Source organism: Schistosoma mansoni (genome assembly GCF_000237925.1).
Source record: "Schistosoma mansoni, WGS project CABG00000000 data, chromosome W unplaced supercontig 0115, strain Puerto Rico, whole genome shotgun sequence".
NCBI lineage: Eukaryota > Metazoa > Platyhelminthes > Trematoda > Strigeidida > Schistosomatidae > Schistosoma > Schistosoma mansoni.
In genome coordinates, this window is record NW_017386021.1 from 808,033 (window position 1) to 825,600 (window position 17,568).

At 30.9% G+C, this 17,568-nt stretch overlaps 1 protein-coding gene across 1 annotated transcript in view; it reads right to left on the bottom strand.

Moving 5' to 3' along the window:
* Positions 1–17,568, bottom strand: part of Smp_137550 (dynein heavy chain, 3' fragment) — a gene marked incomplete at both ends in the record, with an annotated part of 48,595 nt that overhangs the window by 30,566 nt on the left and 461 nt on the right. The window contains 8 exons of the mRNA XM_018791004.1: positions 1,045–2,118; positions 4,724–4,840; positions 7,004–7,108; positions 10,803–11,392; positions 12,183–12,270; positions 13,522–13,588; positions 13,979–14,085; positions 15,452–16,699. Coding sequence (XP_018645794.1) covers positions 1,045–2,118; positions 4,724–4,840; positions 7,004–7,108; positions 10,803–11,392; positions 12,183–12,270; positions 13,522–13,588; positions 13,979–14,085; positions 15,452–16,699 — 3,396 coding nt within the window. The remainder of the gene's footprint in view (positions 1–1,044; positions 2,119–4,723; positions 4,841–7,003; positions 7,109–10,802; positions 11,393–12,182; positions 12,271–13,521; positions 13,589–13,978; positions 14,086–15,451; positions 16,700–17,568) is intronic.

Genomic DNA, 17,568 nt, shown 5'->3' on the forward strand with positions numbered 1-17,568 from the left:
TAAAATCAGTCAGTAGACTTTGTTCAGTCTTTGAAACAAGTAGCATTTTAGGTCAATTAAGGTGAAGAAAACTCCTGTTTCCTCAGGAATGATCATCTACCTAAAATTACACCACTAATTTTTTTATAATGGTGATGACATCTTAATCAAAGTGTATAAACAATAATGTTGTGGCTTTCGAATCCCAGTTAAGATGTATTACTTAAGCGTTGTGAGCGTCTATTATGTCAAACAATCTAACCCAGATTGTAGTACTTCATAATATCTATTTGTTCGCTTTAGCAATCACATTGCATCCTAAAAATAGTTATTTAAATGTACTTGTCGTAGTTTATAATAAATGGTGGGTCAATAAAAAGACATTCCGCATTAAGTAAATCTGTCTAATAGGCAAATTAGTAGAAGACTTTATGAAATATTTAAAGCACTTAAGGTTGATAAGAAAGTGTCTAATATGTTGTAAGTCAGTATTTATAACATAATATATTTGCCAAAATACATGAAAGTCTTACTCGTCATGCTGCGTGTTTGGTTCGAAGCTCAAATCAATAAAAACTGATTTGCTTTACTCAATAATAAAGGTATGTGGTATACAAAGATTTAAATGAATGGAGATTTGCATGTGTATGAGATTCCTGGGTCGCTGTTCAACAACGTCTTGACATTGATCTTTGAGTAAGTTTACATATAGAAATTGTAAAGGCTATGAGGAATATTTTGAACAACTAAGGCTCTATGAATGATCGCTTATAAAGCTGTTCAACATATTACTGAATGAGTTTCTGCACAGTGAACTTTTATTTTAAAGCGAAACAACATATTGCAAACAATTGAAACTCTTTGAAACAAAAAAACCTTTTAACTTCTCCTTTCAATAGAGACTTTATTTAGCTTATCTTTTACCTCGCTCATCAACAAGTCTTTAAAATTTCAAGATCATTTTAAGTTTCGCTTAAGGTAGGTGTTAAGTTATATTTTCACTCAAACGACAACTATATTATTAGTTATCAAAAATAAAGTCTAAACAAAAGAGAAATAACTTACTTTGTTGTGATCAGTCATTTCCATATATTTTGAAGCATCATTGTTCGATATAGACAAGAAATCCCCATATAATAACGGTGTGGTTGTTACGTAATCGTTTACGTTTAAGTTGAACATTTCTTTTGATGTTTTATTAATTAACTGATTAAACCAGTCACGATCTACATCATTCACTAATCGGTCTTGGAATACTCGACATGATTCATGATACCACAAACGTAATAGTTGTTCAATGTTTCCACTTGACAATTGATCGACATCCATCATAAGCATACCTTGAAATACTTTTGATAAATCTCTTAGATTAAATGTATAGTGACTTTTAGCTGGTGTTGGTAATAGTTGCTTTTGAATTGTTTTATAGACTGAAATTGAAGCTTTCACTAAATCATTAGTATAAGACATAAGTTTCATTGTTACATTTTCACTGGTTGCACGATTTACCCAAGATTTTAAGATTACACTAAATATTAATTGCATACTGGAGTCATCTAGCTCATTATACGCCAAAAAGTTGAAATGACGCATTAACCTAGCAGTGATTGGATTACGTCCACCGCCAGGTGGACCCATTGAACATATAAAATTCACATCAATCAATTTACGGAATTCACCAGTCATTTTTAAATCATACCAACCACTGAAATCCATCCATTGACGTATTAATTCAATAGGTGGTTGTGCACCGTATACTTCTAATGCAGGCATATTTAAATCATCAATAAAGAATATGATATAACGTCCTAATGGTGGACCAAATAAATGTTTACGTCGTTTATCCAGTTTACTATCTATTAAATCTTGTGTTTGTTTTGCTGTAGTTTTAGCACTGAATATAATAAATTCTGGTATATACTCTTTAGGCATATGACGTGTTAATTTATGCAAAATATTTAATGATTTCCCTGTACCAGTTGGACCAATGCATAAAACTGGTTTTTTAGCTAATAATAACATTTCAATAATATGACTTGAACGTACATTATCGATTGTTGGTATGATAATATCAGAATAACGAATATCTGGAGTGATTTTATATTCTGGTATATTTATCATCCAATGTGCCCAATGCATCTACAATCAAGTTTGTTTTATTTGTCGTAAAAATCAAATGAAAGTTGAAAATTTAACATTTTGAACAAAAAAGTAGATTAATTTTAATCATTAAAAAGCAGTGGAAATCTCATTTTACTAAATTCATTTGTTTCTCATTATTAAACTAAACTTTCTTAAAACAGAGATGAATGGTGACTAGCAGTGTAATACGAAACGTACGTTTCATCTTAGTTGGGACTCATCAGACGACCAATATATCTTAGCAGTCATATTACTTAGCAGTCATGGTTATCTTGGAAGAATTTTATGAGTTTTCCTTGTTTCTACAAGTTGATTATTCCATTCATTTGTACTTATAAGTCGATCTTTTAGTCGATTGTTTTCTACTTTATTGATATTTCTTTCTCTCATCACTATGGTGTCATGTTGGTGTACAAATTTGTTTATTTTGAAGGCTTATTTAATTTAGAAATAGCACTTAATGTAATAAGAAGACGGAGATTATCCGAACTATGTGATATATTAGCGCAATACATTTCAAACAATCTGATTAAATTGTTTTCACATTATTATTATTATTATTATTATTATCCTTGTCTCCTCTTACCTCCCCCCATTTCCAGTCCAGCTGACCTTTTATTTTTATGCATAAATGTTCTTAACAAGCATATGTGTGGTCAGATTGTTTGAAATGTATTGCGCTAATATATCACATAGTTCTGATAATCTTCGTCTTCTTATTACACTATCGAAATTTATCAAAGGGACTAATTGCTTTAAATGGCACTTAATTTATTTTTGTTATTAGTATTGAAATTTGTGGAGATTATTGAGTGTTGTGAATAATACTAAGTGACCTAGATTAGATATCCATGAAAAACCAGGAAGTACTGGATATTAGTTTTGTCCTAGTATAAGATTTCTTGGCAGTACGCATTCATTATGAGGGATCGAACCTTGACATTTCGTCTTATGTGCTCACTTTAGAATAGATTCAATGGAACATAGGTACTTATTTATTCCTTATTCACAACATGACAATCAAACACTTGAGCACCAGTTCAAGAAGCATATGTGTTCAGATTTTAGATCAATTAACTGATGATCGTTTATAATATGAATCGAGCTAAGCGGTTATAAATTCCTACATAGCATAAAAATATTCTCTGTTAAATCAAAAATATATTTTCTTTCTCTACAGTTTAATAACTATTTACGTAAAACAATAAATCCGTTTGACAGATTACGACAATCGAATAAGAATGAGGACTTTATCAGAACTATGTAATTTATTGGTGACACCTTATTGCAAATGATCTAAACGCTTGTGAAGATATTTATGTGGAAAATGAAAGCTATTAAGCTAGTGAAATGTGAACGTAAAAAACAGAGATAATTATAAAGATACAAATAATATCACCCTGTATATTAAACTTAAAGTCACTATTACCAGGATAAATGCAATGTAAATATATGAAGAGGCCTTCTATCGCTGTATGACTAAGGCTTCAATAAACCCCAAGGCCATGCCCATTCAACACAACAAAAGCTGACTTGATATCGACCCTATAGTTTCTCTCATCTAAATGTTTACCAATATAGGAAGATGGTTGTTTAACGCGTGCTCTTATTGAACCATTGGAATTGATTTGTATTGGTAGTAATGTAAGTATGCATTTAGTCATCCTCATTTGGAGATCATAGCTAGTTTTTCCTATGGATGTGTGTCTACCTATACATGTAAGTTAAAAAATGTAATGGCATAAGACTTATTTGTGTATATACCATTTAGATTGTTTTCGTGAAGTACGGATCTTGACTTTTCAGTGTTGATAGTCTGAGCTGTGTAAAATGCTCTACTGATCGTTAATTTACACATTCATTACATTTCAAAACTGTTTATGTCACCTCTTAACAGTAAGGTGATGTAGTCCTGCTTTATGGATGTTTAGAGCATAGTAAGCCCTCAAATATTGTCAACTTTCCATCGGCAAATGAATATCCATTTTTGATCAACGTTCCAATTGAAAACTCTACTTCATATTCTTTGGTATCTTTTAAGTAAAGATGATTTATATTATTTAATAAGCCTTTTATCACACCTTGCTTGTATTGGATCTGAAAATTACCACGAAAGCGAGCTACTATCTTGTTCATTTATGCTTCCTTTAAACAAATTATTTGACTGAACCGTCTTCTCTTCCACTGAGAATTATATCTAAGAAGTTAAGCTGATTACTTAACTGCTGCTCATAGAGAAGACCAATGTGCTTTAGAAGTGTACAAAGTTTTTTTGATAGACAGCAAGTATTATATTTGTTATTGGCTATTATATTATCCACGTACCGCTTATAAAGAAACATTTAACTTAGTATTTTGTTCGATCTTATGTCTCCTTCCCAGTTTGACCACTTTCTTTTTTTATATAGATATCTTCACGAGTTAATTTGTATTCATGTTGTTTGAAATGAAATCGGATTAATATATAACACATAATTCTGACATTGTTCATCTTTCCATTACATCATTTAAACAGCACTTTTACAAAATATAGTAACAATGTTATCCTTACTTTTCGAGTTATACAATTATCTTCCTCCTCGTCATCTTTGACACCAAGTGATAGTAAACCGTCATCTTCAAAACGGTAGTCATAAATTAATCCTTCTTCAGGGAATGATAAGTCACACTTTATTTGTGTACAGATAAACAACAAACAGAATGTCGGATAATAAACACTAATACTATATTTTTTTGAAAAAAACGTTGTTATGTATTAGGATATGTATAAATTCAGATGTTAAACAGTAACAGTCGATAGTTCAGAAACAAAACATTTGCTAAGGAGTATTCACATACATGGAGTTGTTGCTTTTATAAAGGAGGTTTTTAGAAGTGAACTTTATAATTTACATCACAGAATGAATGTAGTTAGACAAATACTGTAAAAAGAAATCACTGAACAACTACTTAGGCTTGGTATGTGACTCTTCAGCAGTAGAGTTCAACCTTAGAGGGTCTAAAGCAGCTACTCTTCAGTGACATTGGAGATATTTTCGCAATACCTCACACCGCTTGGAGTTAAAAGTGATGAATCAATAGTTGAAAAGGTAGGCGGTCACCAAGTGACCTGAAGATTCTGTGTTCAATCCCTTATATCTTCGTGAAAATGCAAGACTAAGTAGTGTATTATTATGAAACAGCCGTAAAATACCTCCTAGTTTTCAATAGTTGCTTAAATAATGTTAGTTTGAGATGTAAAATATAAAAATGTTCTTTCAAATCTATGCACATTATACATAAATACTAAACTATATGGAAATGGTCAGACAGTTAATTAATTTATATTGTTCATAATTTCAGTAATTTAGCTGAAAATATTTCGTTACTGGAACAATAAAATTGACTTTTCATAGTGCCATAGAAATAAACCAAGTAGAAATAGAACGAGTAAAGATGGATCTCTTTAAAAATATGATTATTAAAAACATTGTCAAGTTGAATATTTTAGTAAAGCTGCTCTAAAATCAGCAGCGATAAGTACTCAATTAGATTATTATCATCGACCAACCCTAAATCCTTACGAATCATTCAACCACTGAAACTTAATAGAGACTCAATGAATCATGAAAGTATTTTGAAGATGCCTTATGTCTTGGTCTGACTTTATGTAGACAATCGCTGATGAACTGTTTTTCTTAGTGTGTAATTCCTTATCAGTGAAAACCCACAATATTGTCATGGATCGCATGCCAAGAACCCTCAGATTTGATCGTTAACCCGCTACCATCATGCCACCTATTCAAAATTTAGTAGTTCATACTTCCTTGTGACGGCTTAGGTTAAATCCTGCCAGGTGTGAGACAGAGATAACTGACAACAATAGATGATCGTCATGTGGTGTAACTTTCACATAGAAATGGATTTGAAACCAGTTAAAATTTTAGAACTATCCTAAGGGGATTCACTTTTCATATTTTCACTGTAGTTATTAAGTACTTGGATTATTGAATTTTTATATTCTTTGTATTTTGAGCTTCAGATTGACGCATAAACTGTTTTAATATGCTTTAACTTTCTTAATTTATTTTTAAATGATTACGCAACTGCCGATCAGTTTTCAACCATTCATGGTGTAGTCTTGTATATGTCATAATTTCTTACCTATGTTACTCTGTGGTCAGGTATTCAAGGTATATCACTGTATGGGAATTTGAGTCACGAGTGATTAGAGTAGAAAAAATTATTATTATGTTTGCTATTTTTTGTTTTTTCATTAGAATGAGCTTATAGGTCGATAAGCAATATTATTCACCGGTAATTATTTACGGCAACTGAGTCCTTGGGCAAAAGAAGAGGGTTTTCAGTGAATAAAGAGAATTTCACCGATGCTACAGAAAATAATTCGAACTAATTTAATAAGCGGGCTGGCGAATTCTATTTCTCCATTTATTAACGGTCCGACTACATGAACTACCATGTGATAAGTGCAATTATTATTGTTGAATTCATAACAACTACGAATTTAACACAGTTCAAAATGTGCAACATTTTGTACCAAAACCATAAGTGAAACATGATTTTCTCGCCAAGACGCCTGAAAGATCTCTATTTGATATTTTGCAGGAGTTTGGATACAAATTTAAAAAATAGTCCCATAATAAAATGAGACGAGTATCCATTGTTCTCTAATTCTTAGGGATTTTCTACTTATTTGATCATGATATAAACTATTTCTAGCAGTGAACAATGTCTAATAATCTTACATCTTAATAAATAAAGAATTGTTCATCCTTAATCATTAATAAACAATTATGTGAAAACAATTCTATACGCAACTATTTATACATACTTTCAATTCCTTCATTTTACGCCTTAAATATTGATCGAATTTCATACGTCCTTCATTAGTACACGTAGCACCGATTGACCAAATCAGTGAAAATAGAAACCAACTTTCTATTGCTTGACCAATTCGCGTAATCACTTCATCAGTACCTATATTCTTCTAAATCATATAAAAGAGAGTTTGGTAGAAAAGAAAGGTTCCATTGGTTATTAAAATAAACGAGTATACAGATACGCCATTAGTCACTATTCAACGACCAATTGATTGTAAATATATCAGTTTCGCTGGAAGTCACTTGTGATGCAAATTAATCAACTCTTACGTCTCAAAGTATGAATTCAGGTGATGCGGATTCAAATCTGACAGAGAGTATCAGTTCTCTCAAGATTGCAGGCACTCATTTTTGATGAACTTCAGACTAAGTGAAACTGAGTTACGGAGTTTCCTGTTCACAACTAGTAGAAACGTATTAAACTCGTTGTGCTACTTTGGTATGGCAATTTGCTTCAATGCATCTCTGTGACATGAACCACGTTCATAATGATCGATTGACTCAGTCATAAGCAATGCAGAATCCAGTACAGTGAATTGGTTTTAGTAACCATACCATATTTGCACCATGAGATAATACTATCACGGTAAATTACGAAGTATTAGTATAGCGTATGCTACGTATGCTAAAAGATATAAGTAGTATGTGATACCAGCCAGAAGTGGAATGTCTGGCAGCATAGGACTGAATTGAAAAGAACAGGAAGGAAAGCAGTGAGCAATTATAATAACGAAAGAATTGGAAGAATCATGAAGTATATAAAGGACAACTGAAGGAAGATGTGCAAATGATATATTTAACGTATGATTTTCATATTTTACGGAGGCACTGTGTAATTTAGCATTAGACAATGAAGTAGTTTACCTTATGTGAGTTCTTATCCACTATAGTATAAGTGGTAGTAGAAAAAAGATCAGGGGTAGGTAATATGATACGAGAAGAAATAATGAATTCACCGAAAAAGAAGTATAAGATAACTTCAAAACTCAAAATCTAAAAGACGGACAGTGAACAGATTCAAGCCATGTCGACCGATTCTGAGTCATTATTACCATACGAAAATAATAAGGACTGTTTAGTTTTACTCTAGTTTTATTCTAATAATTATGCAGATGTTTATATGTAGGATAGTAAGCTTGAGTAAGTTGTGGATTATCATTTTTTTTGGATAAATCCTATTTATAATATAAAACGGAGAAAAAAAGGTAAATTTATTTGTGTTTAGTAATGTCTTATACTGTTACAACTTTTAGAAAAAATAGAGTATCGATTGTCGTGAGTAATGTATTAAGCATTATGAAAGTTTAATTTGCAATAGCTTAACAGGTACAACACATTTACATTGATTGATCAGAGTTGTATGAACTTGTTGCTGATTTAATTCTACCGATTAGTTCTCAATGCAATCACTAGTATAATTGATCTTACTTTGTATAGATTGTGCTGTAACGTTAAATTTACTGTAGGAAATCAATAGGATGAAGGTTTTGTGGAATTCGAACAGTGATCACAGTCTTTGATGTAACCACTGATCTGTTTGTGTTACAACTAACTTACTGTTAGATTAAGTTATGTACTACTAATCTTAAAACAGCCAAATCATAAAAAGTATAGTGTTAACTTAATTTAACCTACTTAGTGTTCAATAATCCAGCCATTTAACATTATAAAAAAAATATTTGTCAATGAAAATCAACTCGGATCATTATACAAACAAAATCAGTAGAATGACTCGGTTTCATTGAATAATCTTTTGTCATTTATTTAAAGCATTTCACAGAGGATACCTACGTTATTCATGTTCATTAATGGCTCTCTGTCTTTTGTTTTTCAAAATATTTCTCGAACGTTTTTACTCATCCTCTGCTTTGAAAATTATAGAAATATATTACTTTGTTAAAAAAGATGTAACCTTATTCAATTCTTTGAATCAATCAATATTTTTTGTACTTCTCGATCGGACTGATAAAGCTCAGTAAAAAGATCACTCAATTATGTAGCCTTATTTTGACGTTTGGAACAGAAATATAACAATTCATTGGATAACTAACCTCTTTCGATTGAAATGGTACAAAGAAACAATCCATCATTTTCATTAAACTAAAACATAATTGTCCATCAGTTGTTGTAATAATTTCTTTCGTTTCATTTCTAATAAATCTTATTGAATCCTGTCAAAATACAAATGGAAAATTCTGAAAAATTACTTTACTTTCAGTATAATATAGTATAGCTGATGTGTTACATCATATATTTTCATGTATCGTCTATATTTTTATTAAAAGACGACATGTTAAACTGTCAGTATTTTAATGTTAGGTTAAACGTTTATGCAAGGAATATGATAAGCTGAACAATTAGGCCACCAGCTAGATGATTACTGAGCATATCATACAATAAGATTTAAATGACATATTTAGCTACGAAACAGCATATCTTCGGTACATTGAATTGAGTACTAAACCTTCCTCAAACAAACACATTCTATTATTATTACTACGAGTAACCTCTATCCTGTTGACCAATTATTTGTTCTGGGTTGACCGATTTTCAGATATTAGTTTTCTGTGCTCTTAGTAGTATTCTCTTTTGCCTAAATTAATTGACGTGATCCGTATCGGTCATATGATCATTTAAATAGTCCAAAGTTGATTTCACTTGACAAATGCTTTTGTTAGTAGTTGTCTCATAAGTTTTGAAGAAACAAGTAAAAAAGCCTTTACGACTCAGTCGACCAAAAAGATCCTGATTATTTACCATCTAGTTTGTATTCATTACAGATTGATCTCAGTTGACATACGAATGAAAATAAGGAGTCATCAAGAAGCTGTTTCGTCCTTGTTTGTGAGCTTTCATAAGTATGCACCAACCACTTAATCAAGGTTTGAAACCAGGACCTTAGGGTATCTTGACAAATAGTTAAGTATTAGAACCACTGAGTAGGTATACCATTGTATAATTTCTACTCTAATGAATTTCTGATATTGTGCCATTATTATCAAGCACTATTGGTAAAACTTTTTCAATGCTAATATGTCTGTGCTTCAAGAATATCTTGAAGTCAGTGACCAATGAACTGATTAACATAGCTTAGCTAAACAGATTTTATGGGAACTAATTAGATTTGTAGGTCAAGTCGTCACAGATTTCTAGGTAGACCGACTAACATCACTGTATCAAGAACTCAGCCTACAAGTTACATAAACCTAAACAAAACTCCAACTAAATGTAAATAGTGTTACTCCTGTAGGTTTACGCTGTTTTAAAAGTGAAATAAATGTTAAACATCCTGGTCATTAATCATTCTACTTATTTCTGTTTATTCAATGATAATTTATGATTTGTTTCATGGAAAAAAATCTCATTTATGTACGGCGAAAAAACGTACATAAATGTGTATTTCACAGAAGTATGTAAATTCATAACACTGTTTCATATGCTTAATATGCTTGTGATAGATAATAAAGTGTATTGAGATCTTTGACTTGATACAACCTAATTAAATATCAATAGTATAGGCTGTCGGCTATTAGACTAACTGTTTATTTATTAATTTTATCAATGCTTCTATTACGTGGTTGAGCTAGCTACTAAAGTGGTATCGGTTATGCTTATGTCTACAGAAGTTCCATATTGATTTGTCTTATTTTCTCGTACCCCTGCAGTTCAGTAAGCTATAAGGTACTTTGAAAAATCACTTATTTGTTTAAACTATACTAATAAATCTTATTGCCTGTGAATAATCAGTTAATGTTGTTAGTTTGAACCCAATTAAATTGCAAAGATCTAAACAAGTATAACAACCAAAATGAAATATTTAGTCTTATCATTTACAAAATAAACAAACAAATCATCACAACCTACTTCCATATATCTATCAAATAATTCTTGAAGTTTTTCATGATAATGATATATTGGATCAGGTAGTTGTTTTATCCAGCATTGTACAAATGGTTTCAATCCTAAAATACTTGGTTCTAAGTAGACCATGCCACATCGACTAACAGTAGCTGGTGAAGCAACCGCCAAATCAGCTACTTCAAACATCATAGTCATTGGATCAGTTAATTTAATAATTTCTCCACTGCTTAAGCATAATTTTTTATTATCATCTAATACAGTATTCATATTTTCAATCCAAACAGCATCAACTGGACCATCGAATATATACCAACGTTTATCATCATCCGATGAATTAACACCATGACGTATTAATGTACTTAATATACCGTCAGTCCATTCATGTGTTAATAGATTAAATTCACCATATAACTGTCCCATTGTTATTGATTTAGGATTTAATATATATGTATGTACAGTTTGAAATAATGTACCATCTGGAGCTAACTTATTACGCAATGATGTCAAAGCATTTTGAAGTACTTCATAACACTGAAAATAAATATAGATAAACTGAAATTAAAGCTGACGATCAAAAGAGATTTTTGTCAAATACTGCTTAGTGTTAATAATTTTTACAAGGTTGAGTACGAATTATTAAAAAGGCGGTTGTATTATATAACAAATAACTGTAAATTATACTTTCATGCCTAAATTGTGTAATATATCGAGTTGATGAAGTAGGTTTGCTAAGATGTTAGTGCCGTCGATTTAATAATATACAATGGTAAATTTATGGATACTAATTTTAAGTTGCTTATAGATCATAAGATGAAAAGCTTTAGATTCATAATGATGTCCCACTCGGGGAATCTTCAAATGTTAGATGATTATCTACCGGGATAAGACCGAGGAAACAATGTTGGTCATGATTATTTCTGATTTTAATCTACTGTAGTGAGTTAGCTAAACTTTTCATAAATTTCAGAATATTGTTAACAATCAAAGAAAATGAACATTTGACTAGATGTAAAACCATCAGTGTCAGTGTCGATTCTCAAAATTGAACCAAGTAGATAAATTATTTAACTATTCTTGTGTTTGGTTTTTCTCAGTTATGTAATTCGTAACTACAGGTAATGACGAGGAATCCGACTAGGATGAATATATAAGTAATGACGTATCAAAATAGAATCCTGAATATCAACAACAGGAAACGATAACACTCCTGAAGATTAACTATATTTATATATTGGATCATATACTTAATTAGAATTATTACATACTCATAGACAGTTATCTGTCATTAAACGCAAAATTAAGAGTAATAACTCACTTTAGTTTTACCGGATCCAGTTGGACCAACTAACATTAGTCCATGTCTAACTACAGTTGTTTCATAAAGTTGGATGCATTTGTGGACGAAACCTTGAGAAAAGATACAGAACATTTGAGATGCATGAGTGGTAAAAGTAATTGTGTTTGATTAAACTATATTTCAAACAATTTAACTCCTAAAAGTGAACTATGTTTGTCGGTGCTGATTAATTATGGTAACTTTAGAAGTAGGGTTTTACACTGAATCTTTGTAGGGTTTGGAATAAAAACTTTGAGATTGATGAAATGCTATGTTCGAGAATGTCACTGAATACAAAATCTCAGTGTTATGTTACCACCTATTGTAGTTTGTAGTTATTAAATTTCGATGTATGCATCTTAATGAAAATAGATACTATTATCAACTCATCTGTCAGGCTTTTTGTCTGTCAATATAATTGATCTGATGAGTTGTTTGTGAAGTTTTTGACAGCTTGAACATAACATCAGATAGCGTGACATTGGAAAGTCGAATGTATTGAACTTTATATGGTCCTATACAAGATTAAACTTAAAACTATGATCACTCCCAACAAGCAAAATATCATTCCACAAGGGAGTTAGAAATAAAATGGTCCATTTTTTTAAAAAATCAGTTTATTTCACGGAAGATAGCAGAAATAGAGTATATTACTCGTAAGTATTATTCACTGATAGATGTCTAGTATTACGGATTGATTTTAGATGGACTACGTAAACAAATGGTTTTAACTCGATTATTAGATAATGCTTCCTTTGAAATAAAACTGTTCCTTAGATGTTTCTTATTTGATGCCAATTTTCGGTCAAAATCATCATTACACAGTTGATCATGAAACTGGAATTGAATATCATTAGTAAAGAGGATCAGTAGTCACTTTAGTTTTATTTACCATTATGGAGGCAAGTTAAATTGCCAGTAAATTATATCAAACGTTCTATTTAGTAATTTTGTGGGTTAATAATAAAGAAAGATAATTCAGTACCAAATTCATTTGGGTACTGTTCAAATAGACCACTTATCAGAAAAACTTCATAACTGCTCTCCTGAGAATTTCTTTATTCCTAATATAAATAAAAATCATGCTTTGACAATGAGTTGGTAAGTCAAACAATCAGTTTGGAAATATAAAAAAAATTGTATTAATCTACACAAAAATTACTGTCAGAATAAAATGTCTATATAATGCATTTTATAAATTACCTTCAACTTCCATTAGACCTAATTTACTACATGATGTCTTTAAAGCAACCATCAAATCACCATAATCGATTGGTTTCTCACTAAAAGAAAAAGAGATTAATGAATAAAATATTGATCAACTAATCGGCAGCTGAAATAAAATAAGAAGTTATTATTAATACGTTCAAATTTCAACTTCACATGTAGCCCCTCTAGAGTTACTGTCGGTACCAAGCCCACACAACGGAGGAGGGTTGGGCATGGGGTTGGTGACCCCATCCCGTAGAAAACTAACTCGCTAAAAAACGTGATAAGAAATTATAGAGTTAACAAACTTTAGATGATTGTGTAATGAAGTAATAAATAAAGATATGAAATTTATCAATTAAAAAATATGACAATGACGTAATCAAAACTTGAGAAAGAGATGAAATAATGAATGACGCAATAATAAAAGATATAATGAATGAATTCGTACTACTATTTAAACTAACTTTCTCATTGTTTATTATTTAAAGATTGTATGTATATTAATTAGATTATTCTCATTGATGTTTGACATGTTTAACAAACAACAATAATACCCATTTCAACTTACTTTATATTAGGAAATAAATCAGATACAATGCCACTGAATAATTTTAAATCATCGGATAAGAATTTTGGTACATTCACGTCTCGTATAGCACGTAAACATATAAGATCCTGTACATATGAAAAAAACAAACAAACAATTAACTGCAGTAGTAGTAGTTGTAGCTCAGAGAGTTTAATTGTTGATGTTCAACATTGAAAACCGATTGATTTGACAATTGTTTGATTACAATGCAGTCATAAAACAACTCATTCAACAGATTATTATCAGTTTATATTAATAAAAGAATAGATACTGTTTCGTAGGTTTTATCTGGTGATGATTTAATAATGAGTAAAATTTTGGCTCAACAGCTTTAAAACAGGAAACCAGTTTATAATATCAGTGGCAAATATTATGATTTTACGTTTGTTTTAGATTGTTATTTTTATATAGTATTTGAGTAGTTATACTACTACTTATGAGTAACAGAAAATTGGTAGAATTTTGTTTTCTGCTTTACTCTTTACATTGATTATAGCTGGCGTTATTAACAAAAATAAATAGAATCAATTAGTGGAAACTTTAGAGTAATATACCAAGTGACTAGAATTTGTTTTAAATTGAATACAAAAACGAAATTATGAAAATGATATCAATGATTTTTAACTAATTTCATGATCTATAAGCAAAGATTGAAAATGGCTAGTAGTGGAATCCAGGACGCGCGTTTCGTCCTATTTGTGACTAGTCAGCTGGATGTACCTGCATCTCAGAGTTGATATTCATTCTGGAGCTCGAACCCAGTACCGTTCGAGACTGATCAATCGCAGTTCAAAGTAAACAATAACAAGTGAATATAATTTCATGATCGCTATTAAGAAATAAATTAAATATATCAGAAAAGATAGTATTCTTTTTTAAATATTTGGTTTTTTAACGTTTTGCAATTATATTCACATGTAATATGATAAAAAAATCTTTACGTTTGTTATTATGTATGTGTATGACATGTGGAATTTGTGGAGTAGAATTTTTTCTAACGGATCACATAACATGAAAGATTGTAATATGATCTTGTCCAATCAGGTAAACGTAAGTGATTGATGGCATGATAATAATACAAAGTAAGTGAAATTCATGAATTTCAGTGGAACATGTGATTTAATGAATTAAGAAGGATAAGATCACATATAACATAATGATGAAACTACTAGGATCAAAGATGAAAGATATCATAATAAAAAGGAAATTAAGATCATATCTCTGCCGTTCACTTAATTGAACGTTACAATACTTATCAATTTCTGCTTGCTTTCCATATCCTGTACGGGTCAAACTAACAGTCCATGTTGCTTAATACCCCGATTTATTATCTGCCTCTGTCTATTAACGCTATTCTGTGTTCAGTGTTTGAGGTTGATTGGATACATTTAGAGAAAATACTATTACTCCGATATGGTTTATATAGAATGAAAATCAATAAAAGGAACTTACTTCATCCATATCTGTGTTTTGTCGTTTTAAATTACCTGCAGCCGATATAACACTTTTGACCGCACGCATACCGAAATCATAGTGATCTTGTGTACTTAACTGTTCCGATGATAATTTAAATGTTGTTACAATTTTTTTCGCTAATAAACGTGCATCAGTGAAACCGAATGAAAATAATGAAATTTCTGCAATCAATGCATAATCTGGTACCATCATTGCAACTGGTCGAAATAATGCTTTTAAATTATCTGGCAATTCAGTACGTCCAGCATAACCAGGATTCATTGTAATAAATACAGCACATGATGGTTTCAATTCTAAATCATCACCTTCAAATAAGAACCGTGTTAAATGCTGTTGTTGTGCTTTCTGTATAGTTGTAATTTGTTGTGCGACAACCGATAAAACTTCAATATCAATACGATTGAATTCATCGAAACATGCCCATGCACCAGCTGACGCTAAGCCTTTGAAAAATTTTCCCATAGCCATAAAATCTAACTGATCAGAACAGTTGAACACAACACATTGTATAGCAAATGCTTTGCCTAAATCTTTTGTTGTCTCTGTTTTACCTGTACCGGCTGGACCAGCTGGTGCACCACCAAATTTCAAATGTAATGCACCAGTCAGTGTAAGATAACAACGATCAGTCAATGGTGTAATAACTAAACGTGTTGTATTGCCTAAATATTCATAACCATAATTAAACTCAGCATTTACAGCACGAAGTTTTAGTTGTTCTTCATCATTTTTCCAATAATAACGTAGTTGACTTATCCATTCAAAATCATTTACATTCTGTACACCTTCTTCAATAATTTTTGCAACAACATCACGTGCATGTACTTCAATCACAATTAATGCAGATAAAGTCATTCGACCAATTTTAGTTAAATCACCACGCACAAGATTACGTAGACCATCTAGTTGTTTTAATAAATTTGAATAAAGCTCATTCATTTTATTAGTACAAATTGCTTCAGTTACTTCAGTTGTCCAATATGTTTGACAAACTGCAATAATAATTTGTCCAGGCCATTGTAATACCCAATCAGTACGTGGTGTATCAGCATAAGCTTTAATAGATTTACCAATTATAGTTCTTATCGAATATCTCATTAAATTTTCAATTTCTAACATCCATTCTTCAACATTTGATGTCGGATAGGTGGTTTTTTCAAATTTCACACATTCACCTTCACCAGAAAACATAGCTGTTATTTGTAGGTCTTTCTCAAACTGCAACTAGATGTTTATTTATATTTAAAGATGATAAAAATGTAAAATAACAATTAAACCAATAAATCGTTATCATAACAGTAATTTTTATGAAAATGTAAAACCTTAACTGAATTATTAACAGTATGAAACATAAGATGTATTCAAAACGTATAATCAAAGATGACATCATCTTTAATTGACACAATACACACTGCAATAATCACAAATTCTATAGACAGAGTTGTAATTACTAAGTAATGAGCGATGGACATATCCACTATACCAAGTAGGTGACGTAACTACAACACCATATGGATTTTGAATGATATTACTTAGCCATGGGAAATGCAGAACCTGGAATATGTGCGCATCAGTTCAAGTTGCTATATTATATTAGCATTATGAGATTAAATTATCGTGACAAATCCTTGACCAGTAGAAGTACTAACAGTGTCTGTGAGTGTAATAGGGAAGACTAAGCAGAGACGATATGATTCGGGAAGAAAGAATGAATTCACAGAATAAAAAGTAGAAGTTATTTGTATTAAAAGAGTTATTTACTTAGATTTTAGACCTAACATTATATAAATATCAGTCAATCGATTGTTTTCTCCGTATTTTTCTATCAAATGCTTTCCTCTTTATAAAATATAAATAATCAGTAAATGTACTTGGTGTTTTTACTGACGGACCAGATAAATGTAATTTAGATGATGTGTAGCGGTTAACCTATTGTGAACGAACAGCACTTGGCTAGTAATTTTGACTTAAAATTGTAGTTGTATAAGCTAATGCGACTAGGATGATCGAACTCTTCAGATCATAAGGTGTTTGGTTTACATATATTTTTTGTAAAAACATCAGTTTCAAAACTAATTGGCGAGAAAATTTTT